The following is a 14723-nucleotide window of genomic DNA, read 5'->3' as shown; positions in this document are numbered from 1 at the left end:
CAGTAACTGTGAAAGTGTAGGAAGGCAGCACACAGCAGCGCCTCGCTGTGAGAAAGGGGTGGCTATTCTGCTTCCCAGCCAATCACCGCACCCGTACGCTCCTCTAAGGCTGTCGGGTATTCTCTTCCCTGTGCCCTGGACCCGGGCTTCTCAAATGGGAATGTGCGTATGGCTCCCTGGAGCACCTTGGAAACCTGCAGAGTCTGATGTAGTCCATCTAGAGAGATGCTGCTGATGCTGCTGGTCCCTGGACCACACTTTGAGCAGCAAGTCTTTGCCACACAGCACGGGCACCACAATGGAGCCTCCTGCCTCCTCATCCAGGAAACCAACCAGAACCACCTGGCGCTCCTCCCCACCCATTCTCTCTGCTCTTTTCTGCTGGTACCTCAGAAGGATGCTGTCTGGTTAAACAAGGGTGGCTCTCCTACCTCCAACCTTGCTAACTCCTCCAGCACAGCTTGCTCTGTCAGGCTGAGGCTTTCAGAATGAGCCACACACTCTGTTGTCATTTCTGCATCACTTTCCCTGAAATCTGGGTCCTACCTTCCACCACCTGATGGAAACAGCTCTCTCAAAGTTCAGCGATAGGGTTTCTTTTGGGGGTGATGAGAATGTTTTTGGAATGAGATAGTGGTGATGGCTGTACAACTTTGTGAATATACTAAAATCCACCGAATTATACACTTCCAAAGGGTAAATTGTATGTTATGCGAATTACATTTCAATAAAGCTGATATACAGAAAAGATCACCGCAACCTAACCACACGATTCCATGGCTCCTTCCTAGGCCTCGCTCTGTGGTCCTGTCTGCAGCCACTGGCGTCACTGACCATCCCTCAGTACAGCCCCCTCTGGCCTCCAGGGCCCCAGTGTCTCTGGGCTCCTCCTGCCTCTCTGGATCCTTTCTTCCACCTCCAGCATGTAGGTCACCAAGGCTCTGGCCCCAACCCCCTTCTCTTCTCTCTCCTTTGATATTTCCATCTAGAGATAATGTCAGCGAGCATGTCTACTTTCATAAACCCCCAACTGAGAGCCCAGCCCTGACTTCTCTCCTAAGTGCATCTCCAGTGGCGCCTTGGTCATTTCCACTTGGATGGTCCATCGTTTCCTCCAATTTATCGCGTCTAAGATCAAACTTGTGGCCTTTCTCCCCAGACCCAATCCTCCTCTTGACTTCCTAGTTCTAAGCGGAATATCTGCAAATGCTGGCTGCTAGGTGCTTAGAGCTGCTTTGAATCTGGAACCCACCCCAGCTCCAGCGTCCTCCTGGCCTGACCTACTGAGCTGAAGGGCATGTCTGGCTTCCTTATGGCCTGATGGCCTCATATCCATCTTCACAACTGTGCAGGAAAGTGTTAACATAGCAGTCCTGATGGCTGTCCTTGAAGAGTCCTGCTTATAAGGCTGGCCCTCGGCTGGTACCTGGGAATGTGGGTTTCAGCAGGGTAGTGGCTCATTGTGCCTCAACCATTTGTATAAACAATATGGTTTCCACACAACACCTGAGTTCCTTGTGGGAATCTGGAATTTGGAATATGCCAGGCAGGGGGCACCTATGTGATCAGACCCCAATAGAAACCCTGTGCACTGAGTCTCTAACCAGCTTGCCTGGTAGGCAACACTTCACACGTAGGCAACACTTCCTCCTTGCTGGAGGACTAAGCACGACCTGTGTGACTCCCTGAGAGAGGACTCAGGGGAGCTTGTGCCTGGTTTTCCTGGACTTTGCCCGATGCACCTTTTCCCTTTGTGTGCTTTCACTGTAATAAATCACAGCCGTGAGGCTTGGGAGTGCTCCAAGGGAACTACTACGCCTGAGAGAGGTCTTGGGCACAGTTTCCCCACCCTGGCTTACGCTGCCCCACAACTGCAGATTCCCAGCTTTCAGAAAGAGAGTCTCAGGGGGCACCTCACCCAAGCTCCCACCCGACCCACAACCTTTCAGGCAACGTGCTAGCAGCTCTGCCAGGGCCCCTCCAGGCACAGGAAGCTCATCTCCTGAGACAGCACTGCCTCGTAAGGGGTCCCTCCTTTCTGCTGGGTGCCCTTCCTTTCCCTGAGGACGTTAGACTAAGGGGAGGAGAACGGTTTCACTGGACAGAGAGGCCAAAGACTGACAAAAGCACCAGGCTGGTGAGCCTGTCTGGGCAACATCCTGGCTCCCCAACTGTGCTGGGAAACCTCGGGCACCTGAACCTCAATTCCTGCTGTACGATGGAAACAATAGGATCTCTCCTAAGGTTGGGGAGGATGAAACAAAACAATGCAAGTCGAGCAGTGGCTGGTGCAGAGAACAAGTCAGTGTGATTAGCATTATTTGTATTGCTAATCCAACTACAGCTAGGTGCTCAGGGTCATACTCTGACAATGTGAATTGTTTTCACCACATTTAAGAGAAAAACCAGTCTCCTCATTCCTCTCTCCTTCCTCCCCAAAGGGTCCTGGATGTTACTAAAGGGTTTGATTTGACAGATGCTGTCTGCCCCCGTGAAAGACAGAGCTTTGCTGCATCCCTGGGGTACCCCATGAAAAGGGGCAGACATTCCCCAGCTGAACACCAGTGTGTTCTCTAATTTCACAGTCTTGAGTCTAAATCCCGGCGGCCCACAGGCTGGTCCTCCAGCCCAGTCCTCCCACTGCTGCCATGAGAAATACCTCTGTGCCGCTCAGCCTCTGGGTCTTCTCACACACTGGTCCCTCTGCCTAAAACAGTAGTCCTCCCCTGCCCAGCCTAAAACACACACCCTTCCAACTGCAGCTTACATGCCACTTCCTGACCCTCTCAGGGCTGAGCTGGGGCCCCTCCCCGCGCTGTGCGTGCCCTGTCCCAGGGCCTGACCCGCAGCAGTGGAACTGTATTGCCTGAGCTGCCCATTAGACTGCACGGCGGGGCCACGTGCCTACTGTGTATTTAGCCCAGTGCCTGGCACACCGTCCTCGACTGTCTGCTGAGCGCAGTAAGAAAGTTGGCTTTGGGCAGGTTGCCTCATCTGAGGCGGCGGCAGTGGACCCTTCAGCTGCGTGTTGTGAGGATTAAATAAAAAGAATAAAGAGCTTAGCACGGTGCCTGGCACATAGCAGACCCTCAGCAACTGGCATCTACGACTAGAATGGAACATCCCACCCCGGACTCCAACCATGGTTCGGAAGTATTAACATTTCAGTCATTTTGGTGGCTAGTTTGGGGGTACGTGAGCGAGAACCTGGCCTTTCCCTGCCCCAACTAGATGATGTCTGGGTGTGGCCGGGGCAAAGGGCGCAGAAGTCCATAAGCGGTACCTTACCCTTTATCAGTTTTCTTCTCTGCAACATTAATTCTTGTCTCCAGAATCCCTCTGGATCCAGTTCCGAGTAGTCCCAACTGTTATAATTCTGTGGGCAAGGGTATATACCTAAGAGGGAGTCAAGAGTGATAATGAAAACTTCTGCAAAGGAGAACAGGAGACGACAAATGGAAAACAGAGGCCTCTGAGAGGCCCCCGGATGGTCCTCGGGAGGCAGGGATTCCAGGGAGCACGGTCTCCACCCCACACCGGCCTTGCGGTCCTGACTGTCACTTCCTCTCTAGGAGGCTTCAGTTTCTTCATCTGGACAATGGAGACGGTATGCCCACCCTGCCCGTGTGACAGTGTGGGTGTGAGGACCAGATGACACCACGAGGGGTGAGCCTGGGACGCGCTGTGCAGATGCAAAGGCACTGGCATTGTGTTCCTGTCTGTCTCCTCTGCTTTTACTGGACTAGAAGCTTGCTGAGGGGACGTTTCATTTACCTTTGCACCTCCAGGGCTTAGTATTGGACCTGGCACATAATAAATAGGTACTTAGTAAATTTTGTTCAACATAGTATCACACTTAGCTAAGTACCAGAAATGAGTTCACGCTACATATTTGATGGTGATGTTTACGGGGCTGTGCTCAATCCTGCTCCCTGCAGGTGCCGCTGGGTACGAAGAGGGGACAAGGCATGTCTGAGAACTGTTTTGAGGAAGCAGGAAAATTGGTGCTCGTTGGGGCTCTAACCGCTTTACTTTCTTTAATATCGAGAAGAGCAAAGGACGACTGCCTCAGTGAAGGGGTGTGATGGCAAACAATCACACACCCAGGCTCAGGTGGAAAAGGCGTTTCCAGAATTGCTTGCCCCGGGACAGAGAAGCGCCTCGTACCTGCAATCCACAGGCTCATCGTGTTACAGAGGTCAGACTTGACTTCGTGTGTGTCGAACCACGACTGTGGGAAGCAGCAACAGAAGCTTGTGTACAGGGCTTTACTCAGAAGTGACGGCAATCTCTGGGGGACAAGCAGAACTCAGGCAACCTTCCGGACATTTCTACCCCCGGAAAAGAGCCCCTGACGTCAGAAAGGACCTGTGATAAAATTCTCTGACACCATACTGCCTTCTGGTTTATTAGGGGAGCAATTTCCCTCTGCAGCTGCCCCACAGCTTGGTGGACTCCTTAACCTACCTGGGGACAGCTCCTCAAGCATCATGCTACGCTAGGCCAGCAAGCCCTCCCCCAGCAACTTTGTCCATACGTGGTCTGTGGTGTGGCCCCTTCTGCAACCTGGCCAAATAGTAGTCCCGAAGGTGACAAGATGCATTTGACAGACCCATCTTGCTATCTCCCGGAGATAATATTAGTAAGTACTACTTACTGGGTTTTGTCTGTGCACAGGTGGTATCATTGTTTCTTAACTATGGTTGAGCACAAATTATACATTTATATCTGGCTTTATGTATTTAAATGATAACGTAAGCACTTCCCCCAAGTTTTCATAATATTGTACTGAGTGGGCATATCGAAATTTACTTAACCACCCCCTATTGGTGGATATTGTCTTGTTGCCAAGACTGCATTAAAAATTGTGCTGAATAATTATTTTTATTTATTAAACTATGTCATTGTCTGGCACATAGTAGTAAGCAGTCAAAATTGTTGAATAGATGAATGCATGCGTGAATAAAAGCAGCTTTTCCTGTATATTAGATTATGTCTTCCAGAAGATAGTATTATACTACTAATTACAGTAATGTATTGGGAGCTATCCTGTGCCGGGCAGTATGTCAGATGCCTTACAAACATCATCTCCTTTAAGCCTTAGGACAACTCAATGAGAGAGGCATTATTATCCCCATTTTATGGATGATGAAACTGAGGCACAGAAAGCCTAAGTGACTTGTTAAGCGGTCACATATGCGCCTTTCAGCATAATTGTATCAATTTACTTTCCACTCACACTGTCAGAGTGCCATTTCCCTATACCCTCAACAACACTGGGAATTATACTTTTTAATCTATGCTCTCTGACAGGTAAGAAGGGACATCAAATTATTATTGTTTTAATTCATATTTTTTATTATTGTTAAGGATGAACTTTTTCTTATTAGTATTTCTTCCCTGGTGAATTTCTACTTTATGTGTGCTTTGTCCATTGGTCTATGGGGTGTTTCATTTTTTCTTATTGATTTATAAGAGTTCTTCATGTTGTATGACATATACATAGATAGTACTGGTATTCTGCATAGTTTCTCATTTGCCTTTTGACTTTGTAGTAATTTTTTAAAAATTTATATAATTAAATTGATCAGTCTTTTCCTTTACAGTTATTTCCTTGGGGCCATATTTTAAAAATCATTCCCCACTCCCAGACCATGTAAATATTCACTTATATTTTCTTCTAGCAATCCTTCTGGTACCTATATACATACACTCATAAAAAGTATATATGTGTATTCATACTTTTAATTTTAAAATTATAGGCTTATTTAAATACTACAGGAATATATAAAATAGAAAAGGAAGTCTCTTATAACCTTATTTCCCAGAATATAACATAACCATTGACTAAGTGTTTGGTAAATATTTTTTCAGACTTTTTTCTATTCATAGGCACACATACATATGTACATATACATGTATATTTTTTAAACATAGAGTTGTATACATTGCTTTGTGTTTCTCTTAAAATATAGCTTTACATTTTCCCAATCAGTATATATAGACCTACCTCATTTTTCCTAACTGCTGCATTATAAGTCGGTGTGGATGTATCACAACTTACTAATCACTCCCTTATGGAAAGAAAGTTAAGGGCATCCCATTGGCTTAGAAGTGAGTAGCTATCTCATGTGAGATTTTTCCTAAACAGTGGTTAATGCTCACCTTTAAAATAGCCTCTTCATAGTGGGACCTGGATTCACGAAACAAAAGAAAAGCGTAGTGTAGGGATATCCGGTCGAACAACTTATTCTGGATCTCCCTGTTTGGCTGCCAGGAATAAAAATGGAGAAGGGATTACCACAGTCCCTGCTGAAACAGCCAAGAGCTGAGATTCTTAACTACGTATTTCTTTCATTTTTAGAAATCTTATTCTCAAGATATTTAACCTCATATTATTTAGGAAGTAATACAGAAATTTGTTTCCTAGGATTTATAAAACATGAACATAGAGGGGGAGTGTTGAAGAAAGCACCCTAACTGCGGACCGGGAGGTCCTGACTTCACTCTCGGCCCTGCCCTTAACCAGACATGTGACATGGACCAGTTCCTACAGCTCAGGGGAGCTGCAAGACATTGGGAAACGGCTAAGAGAGAGGACCAGAGAGCTGAAGTCACTTGCCCAAAGTAAAACAGCCAGCAAGCGGGTATAGGGCAAGGCTTGTGGGGGGTAGGGAGTGGAAAGATGGGGTGACGAAGGAGGCTGCAGGGCGGTCCAGGGAATCAGAGTGGCTTATAGCCCATGTTAAAGAGGTGACGATTTGTGCCATAGAAAAATAACTTAAGCAAGGAGAGAAGCAATCAGATTTGCATTTACCTGGTACCTTTCATGAAAGATCCACCAGAAGCTATCCAGCCATATGGCTGCTAGAGAAGGAGAAGAGAGAAACTTCTCTAATTCTTTATCCGAACAGAAAGACTTGAAAAGAAACAAAATTCACATTATTATTGTTGCTGTTATTATTCTTTTTAAAAAAATGCACCTGGCGCCACAGACAGATTCATATACCATCTCCACTCAGAACCTTCCTTTCCTCCTTCCATGTCCCACGCCTGCTTCTTGTTATTAATCACACCATCTTTCCACCAGTCACCTCTGGAGTTAACATACTTTGGAGTCAACTTTAAAAACAAACACACACACAAAAAAAACACCTAACCTTTTAGTGAGTGCTGACTATGTGCCTTGCCAGGCGTTTTTACATGTTCTCTTTTAACTCTTGTAAGAATCATATGAGGCATGCATTATTATCTCCATTTCACAGAAGAGGAAACCAAGGACTGAAGTCACTTGCCCAAAGTAATAGAGCCAGCAAGTGGCAGAGCCACCATGTATGTATGTGTGTGTGTGTGTGTGTGTGTGTGTGTGTGTGTATAAAATCACCGCAGTACAATTCTATTATTAATCATTAAACTGTTTCTGATAGCACTGATAATTAAAAAAACCTACCATTTTTTGAGAACTTACGAGTATGACTTACTAAGCACTGTGCTAAGCGCTTGTATACACACATCGTATTTAATTTTACAATAATTCTTCAAGGAAGAGATGGTTGTTATCCCTATTTTGCAGCAGAAGAAACCAGAGCCCAGAGAGCTCCTTAACCACGGAGATGCACTGCCTCCCAGTTCCTTGCTATCGTAAATGGCGATGTGGTGAACATCTGTTCATATTGTCCTGGAGATAATGTGATGCTGCTCTCTGTGTCTCCACTAAGGAAGGCAGGGGATCAGGTACCCCAGCCCAGGCTGACCACTGCCTGGCCCAGAGACCAGCACCCGGTGAAAAGCAGCTGCCTACTCATAGACCGCAGGGCATGCTGGAGCCTGGCACTGGAATGTCAGCAAATGCCAATGGCACACTGGGCAGCGACTGCTCCAAACACATCATCACTCTTAGGAAGTCTGAATGCAAGACACCGGGGAACGAAACAGATGGAACTAGAGACCTAGGCAGAGCGAAGGCAGCAGGGAGAAATTGTGAAGAGAGGAGGGAGGGAAGGAAAGAGGGGTGGGAAAGAGGGGGAGAGGGAAAGAGGGGCAGAGAGAGAGAAACAGAGATAGTAGGGGGACTGTGGGTGAAACAAGCAACAGTGAAAAGTACAGGTCGAAGAGACTGAGAAGCAGGGTCCCAGGAATGGCAGGGTGACCAGTTAGGAGCTGAGGGGACAATGACCAGAGCTGCTTTGGGAACACTGCAGTTGTTGTGAAATCATGTAGGGTTATGGGGCACAGCTGTAGGGCTGCTTCGTCCCCTCCCCACACCTCCTCACAACTATCCCCATGTCCTGAGTGGCCACCGTTGTCTCACATATGCACACAGGTTCTTCTGGGCCTTAGAATATGCCCTGCCTTCCTTCCTAAGGAACCCAATGTGCACTGCTCTCCAAGTGGGTAACTCACCCCAAGGGGCACCATGGGGCATGGGAAGAAAATATTCTAACTAATGTTTTATTAAGAAAAAGAGAAACTAAGTCCATCAACATACAGTGCAGTGACTGACAAGAGAACATGTACAGCACTGATAAGGGAACATGTCGTGAGGGCGGGTACTCATTGTTTTGCTAATAGGACACATGATCAAAACAGTCTGGAGACCAGCGTTCTGGTAGAAAGACTCTAGGTTTTGGAGGGAACGTGGGCTTGGGGTCTAAGCTCAGCTCGGTCACTTACAAACTCACTCAATTGTCCAGACTCTCAGTTTCCTGGGATGTAAAACTGGGACAGCTGCGACTGCCACGTGGGTGGTTGTAACACTAGGAACAGCTGTGTCCACAGTGGGGCATCACAGAGGTGAGCTGCCTGGTCTTTCCTTACCTTGCCAGTGACGGGGTTTCTTTCAGACCGAACCACATTGCCAACCATATCACAGAAGTCCACCCCATTGGGAAGATCGTTTGGCCTAGAGCTGTTAAACTGCGGGTACTGGTACAGCTCTGCCAGCAGATTTTTATCTGCTATTTTCTGAAGCAAAAAAAAGAAGAAGATGAAAATGGAGTCCATCATTTTGACAGGGTAAGACAATAGGATATCTTCCCCTTTTTAGCATGAAGACAATATAACAACCTTACAGAATGTTGGAAAAAATGAGGGTGCATTTATGATCCCAGCACCCCTATTAAGCAAACACCTATTGACATTATTTCTATTTTCCCATTCAGGCTTTGAGTACAGGTATACAAACAGGTAGATATAACTTCAATCATTTTACAATACACACACACACACACACACACACTTTAATATTCTGCTCTAGCCACTTAATTTTAGATTTTCACACTGCTACACTGTCTTCAAATTTATCATTTAAAATAATATATCCTGTTAAGAAGATGTGCAATAATTTAATCAACTACTCGCTGTTACTTTTGAGTAATATTACTGTCACTATATTAATAATAAAGTTAATAATAACTTGGAGCATATACCGTGTTTCCCCGAAAATAAGACCTACCCTGAAAATAAGCCCCAATTAAGATCGTCAGCCAGACAGATGCATTTAGTACATTATGACGCTGTTCCAGAAGAAGATCACATGACTGTGTTTGAATAAACGTAGATTGTTGTACATGAAAAAATAACACATCCCCTGAAAATACGCCCTAATGCGTCTTTAGGAGCAAAAATTAATATGAGACCCAGTCTTTTTTTTTTTTTTTTTTTTTTAGGGAAGGGGAACAGGACTTTATTGGGGAACAGTATGTATTTCTAGGACTTTTTCTTTTTTTTCCAAGTCAAGTTGTTGTCCTTTCAGTCTTAGTTGTGGAGGGCGCAGCTCAGCTCCAGGTCCAGTTGCCGTTGCTAGTTGCAGCGGGCACAGCCCACCATCCCTTGCGGGAGTAGAACCGGCAACCTTGTGGTTGAGAGGATGCGCTCCAACCAACTGAGCCATCCAGGAGCTCAGCGGCAGCTCAGCTCAAGGTGCCGTGTTCAATCTTAGTTGCAGGGGGCGGAGCCCACCATCCCTTGCGGGACTCGAGGAATTGAACCGGCAACCTTGTGGTTGAGAGCCCACTGACCCATGTGGGAATCGAACTGGCAGCCTTCGGAGTTAGGAGCATGGAGCTCTAACCACCTGAGCCACCGGGCCGGCCCGAGACCCGGTCTTATTTTGGGGGAAACACAGTATAAGACTCGGTCTTATTTTCGGGGAAACACGGTAGTTTCCCACCTCGTTGGGTTATTTATTTGGTATGCCTTTCCTAAAATGGCACTATTAGATCAAAGAATGTGACTATCTTTACGGCTCTTAATATAGACATTAAATGGATGTTTAGAATAAAAATAAAATATGACTACAAAATATGTAAAAATACAGAAAAGTGAAAAGAGGAAACCAATCGCCATCACCCAAAGGCACCTACTAGAAACATTTTGAGAGACGAAATTACTCTCTAACTGGGCTATGGCATTGACAATGGAAGAACTCGGTGATAAACCGCACAGATTCTGAGTCAGACAATCTGGGGTCCGAGGTCAGCTCCACTATTACTAGCTGTGCCACCTTCGGTAGGACATTTAAATCTGCTTGGCCACCATCATGGGTCACTTGACAGTTTTAATGCGGACTTTCACCCATCGGGCTTTTGGGAGAATTTCCTAGGCTAAAAGGTGAAAAAAGGATAACAATACATTCTCCAGCATCGAAGGGTTTGGAGACATAGGATCTGGGTAGTTTAAAGAGCAAGCTTAGGAGAATTTTAACTGGGGTGGCTTCTGGAGAGGCAGTGGAGAAAGCCTGGCCGTGGGTCCGAGGATCTGAGCAGGAAGTGGGGCTCGGCCACCAACAAGCTGCATGTAGCTGCAGGTCGTCTAACTAGTCCTACTTCCGGGGCATCTGCAATGACCAACCCAACTAGCTGTGGAAATGGCCCGTGAGCAGTGTGGCACAGTGACTCTGTGTGAGCTGAATCTGAACTGGTTGTTTCTAAGGGGAAATACCTTCTAAGTTCTAAAAATAAACAGACAGATGACCTCTGGAACATTTCTCATTCTGCCCTTTCCAGAGTGTTATGAGAAATCCTAGCATTATTAAAACATTTTGAGATCCTCTAAAAAGGGAATCCTGCAATTTTCCTGCACAACCACTATCCAGGTGCCAAGTATCCCCTGTCCCCCCAGGAATAAAACTGATTTCATGCCCAGCAGAAAGCAGCCAGAAACAGACCCAGGAAAAGATCGCTTACCCTTTTAATAAAGAAAGATTTGACATTCCTGGATTCTGAGCCGCTGCAAGTGTACTTTGACGTTCTTTGACTTTTGCCTGCAGAAGAGTGGAAGAAGAGAAATAGGATGTGAGGCATCTCGGGTCTGTCCACTGCTGGGTAATAATTGTAACTGGGATTTTCATTCAGCCTGAGCTGCCTGATGACACGCACGTTATCAGTCTCACTAGATCTCACCTGTGTTGCTGACTTATTAAGAGTCCCCTGCTACTTGAGCTGGAGAAGCAGCCAGGAGGAGACAAAACATGGACTTTGAAACAAGGCTGGGATGAGTCTAGAAACTGCCACAGACAAGCTGTGTGACTTTTGGCAAGTTACCCCCTTCCCCCAAGCCTGTTCCTCATCTATAAAACATATTCAATCGCACCGACCTCACAGGTAGGTCATTAGGAAGCTTTCACAGAGGAAAACGTATAGAGAATCTGGTGCAATGTGGCACGTAGCAGGCAGTCTCTAAGGGGTACTGTCCTTCCCTCCTTCCTTGCTCAATGTCAAGAAGTCTTCTTTAAGAAGAAGATAAAAAATATCCTCATCTGAAACTCTGGACTCCTACCCAATGCATTTTAGACACTAAAAAACCAAACCCCACAAAGCCACCATCCAGGCATTGAGAAAGGATGTTTGCCTCTGTCTCCCGAGCCTCCGTGACTTTTCTCTTTAAAAGCCGTCTTCTCCAACTCAAATGTCTCAGTTCCCTTCAAAAACCAAAAAGAAATGGGGCATTAGGGATTGATGCAAACCTTGGCGGAGGGTGGGGGTCAGGGGCCAGGCCGTTTCTCCTGTTGGTGTGTAATAGGCCTGGAGCAAAGTTGGATTTTCGTGAGTTTTAACTCATCTAATCATTTCAACAACCCTATAAGGGTGACTCCTTATTAATGGTATCACTATTTTATGAGACTCACAACGATTAAATAATTTCCCTAATGTCACAGTGTGAGAAAATGGTAGAGCAGGAACTGGAACTCTGACAGTCTTACCGCAGAGCCTGTGTCTCTGCAGCTAAACACTTTCCCACCTATAAATGCACACATACACAGATACGTGCTGCTTTTACCGACATGGAATCAGTCCAGATAGTGTGTACGTGTCTTTTGCTTTTATTTACAATTCAAGTCCAAGCTCTGCTCAGTGGTAGGGTAGAGGAGACTGAAGTTAATGGTCTCTTTCCTACATCAGTAAAGAATGGCTGAATCTCTGTGAAACGCAATTTCACTGTATTTACCACAATTTTGAATTTCACTTCTAGGATAAGAAATACTTGCAAATGAGCCCCAGGACACATGTACAAAAATATTCACATGCTCACTATGATGAAAATACCACTGAAATATTTACCAATAGGGAACAGTTAAATTAATTATGCCATATTCAACCTACAGAATATGATGCAGCCACGAAAAGAACAGGCCGGTCAACAGTACTGATTCTGAAAAATCTCCGAGAGGTATGTTTGTTAAAAATTAATGAATTAAAACCAAAAATAGGTTACAAAACAATATTTATGGTATGATCCTGATTACATTAAACAAAGAAAACAACAACCCCAAATGGATGTGTTATATATTTCTAAATGTATAAAAAAAGTTCTGGAAGGAGGTATACCACACAATTAGCAATGGTTTCTTCTAGAGAGGGAAACAGGGCTGGGGAAAAGTGACTTTGACTACTTACATTCTTGTAGATGGTTTGAGTATTTTAGAATACGCATGCATTATCTTGCTATTTAAAATTTTTAAACTAAAACAAAAAGATTGACTCAAGAGCTGAACTGACCCAAAAGTCAGTACTGGAAACACTGGGGTGAGGGTGAAGCTAAAAACTGTGGAGACAAGGCCCCTGGTGGCAGAGGAAGTTGGTGGAAAGCAAGATGTCAGGTGGGAAGGGGTTAGGAGACTTAGGTGGGGTGAACTGGCAGGAAGTAAGGGAGGGGGGGGAAGTGACAGGAGAGGAGGAGGAGGAAGAGGAGGAGCAGGAAGAGGAGGAGCAGGAGGAGGAGGAGCAAGAGGAGGAGGAGGAGGAGCAGGAGGAGGAATAGGAGGAGGAACAGGAGGAGGAGGAGGAGGAGCAGGAGGAGGACGAGGAGCAGGAGGAGGAGGAGCAGGAGCAGGAGGAGGAGGAGCAGAAGGAGGAGGAGCAGGAGGAGGAGGAGCAGGAGCAGGAGGAGGAGGAGCAGGAGGAGGAGGAGCAGGAGGAGGAATAGGAGGAGGAGCAGGAGGAGGAGGAGCAGGAGGAGGAGGAGGAGCAGGAGGAGGAGGAACAGGAGCAGAAGGAGGAGGAGCAGAAGGAGGAGGAGGAGGAGGAGGAGGAGCAGGAGGAGGAGGAACAGGAGGAGGAGGAGCAGGAGGAGGAGGAGGAGCAGGAGGAGGAGCAGGAGGAGGAGGAGGAGTAGGAGGAGGAGGAGCAGGAGGAGGAGGAGCAGGAGGAGGAGGAGGAGGAGGAGGAGGAGGAGCAGAAGGAGGAGGAGGAGCAGGAGGAAGAGCAGGAGGAGGAGGAGAGGCACGAGGCACCGTGGACCACAGGTCAGGCCAAGTACGGACCCACAGCGACAGCCTCCAACCTACAGAACTGCACTGCCTGCCAACACGTGACGCGGGTGTTCATCTAGTAGTGGGGAGCAGTGGGGACTACGACAAACTTCAGAGCTCGTGCGCTGATAGCAGGAGCCCCCGTACTTCTGCTCCAGCCGATGATGCCACCAGGAAATGCAGACCCCAGTCCAAAGACGGCTTGGGCCAACTGGGGCCAACACACAAAACACACGGGAAGCCCAGCCTTGCCTACAGACCAGCAGTGAGTGACTGCCGGTGTGGGTGAAAAACCTGCAGGTTAGAGAGTGAATGTGCCCACCGCACACAGGATCCCTCAAAGAGTAAATCTTCATCATCATGATCCTTCCTCCCAGCCGTCATGTGTGGGAGTGAGGCAGGTGGACCCACTGAGCTGCGAAGCGCCTGTCCAGTCTAGACCGTGTGGAATTGGCCTCCCAGCAGTATTCTCGGTACCGGCGAGGAACAGGTCCTTAGGGGATGATCGCTGGTTGGCATTGCTCTGTGGCTTCATTTCAAATCTCCCTATCTTGAAGATTGTTAGATTTATGCCTCAGACTCCTTAAGTGCAGTTAAAAATCAAATACATGCTATTGCCAAAGTCACAATAGCTAGACAGACCCTTCCAGACTGTTCATGCCAATTTTCTTCCACCTGGTGGGAGCTGCGCCATCCAACCCCCTACTTGTTTAACCTACAGAGCTCCTGTCTCCCAACATTCCAGCTGTGTGTGTGTGTGTGTGTGTGTGTGTGAATTACTGGAGGGTTTGTTTGCTTTGTTTTATATTTTTTATAAGAGTGAATCAAAATTAACTTTGAGACTTCCGGTTCCCAGTCCATCACGTAAGGAGCTCAGAAGTTGCCACTCCATCCTGACAAGTAAAAATCTGAAAAAACTGAAAAGTTAACAACTCTTCTTAGATCTGTCAGAGAAGTGAGGTCAGAGGGCAAC

General features: G+C 46.7%; 1 protein-coding gene across 1 annotated transcript in view; it reads right to left on the bottom strand.

Annotated features, from left to right (window-relative positions):
- Positions 1–14723, bottom strand: part of FAM227A (family with sequence similarity 227 member A) — a 56135-nt gene that overhangs the window by 36101 nt on the left and 5311 nt on the right. The window contains exons 3-9 of the mRNA XM_033118711.1: positions 11851–11920; positions 11187–11263; positions 8818–8964; positions 6818–6919; positions 6166–6270; positions 4168–4291; positions 3289–3396 (exon numbers count right to left, since the gene is read on the bottom strand). Coding sequence (XP_032974602.1) covers positions 3289–3396; positions 4168–4291; positions 6166–6270; positions 6818–6919; positions 8818–8964; positions 11187–11263; positions 11851–11920 — 733 coding nt within the window. The remainder of the gene's footprint in view (positions 1–3288; positions 3397–4167; positions 4292–6165; positions 6271–6817; positions 6920–8817; positions 8965–11186; positions 11264–11850; positions 11921–14723) is intronic.

This window comes from Rhinolophus ferrumequinum, chromosome 10 (genome assembly GCF_004115265.2).
Source record: "Rhinolophus ferrumequinum isolate MPI-CBG mRhiFer1 chromosome 10, mRhiFer1_v1.p, whole genome shotgun sequence".
Lineage (NCBI taxonomy): Eukaryota > Metazoa > Chordata > Mammalia > Chiroptera > Rhinolophidae > Rhinolophus > Rhinolophus ferrumequinum.
This window is presented reverse-complemented; position numbering and strand designations above follow the sequence as displayed.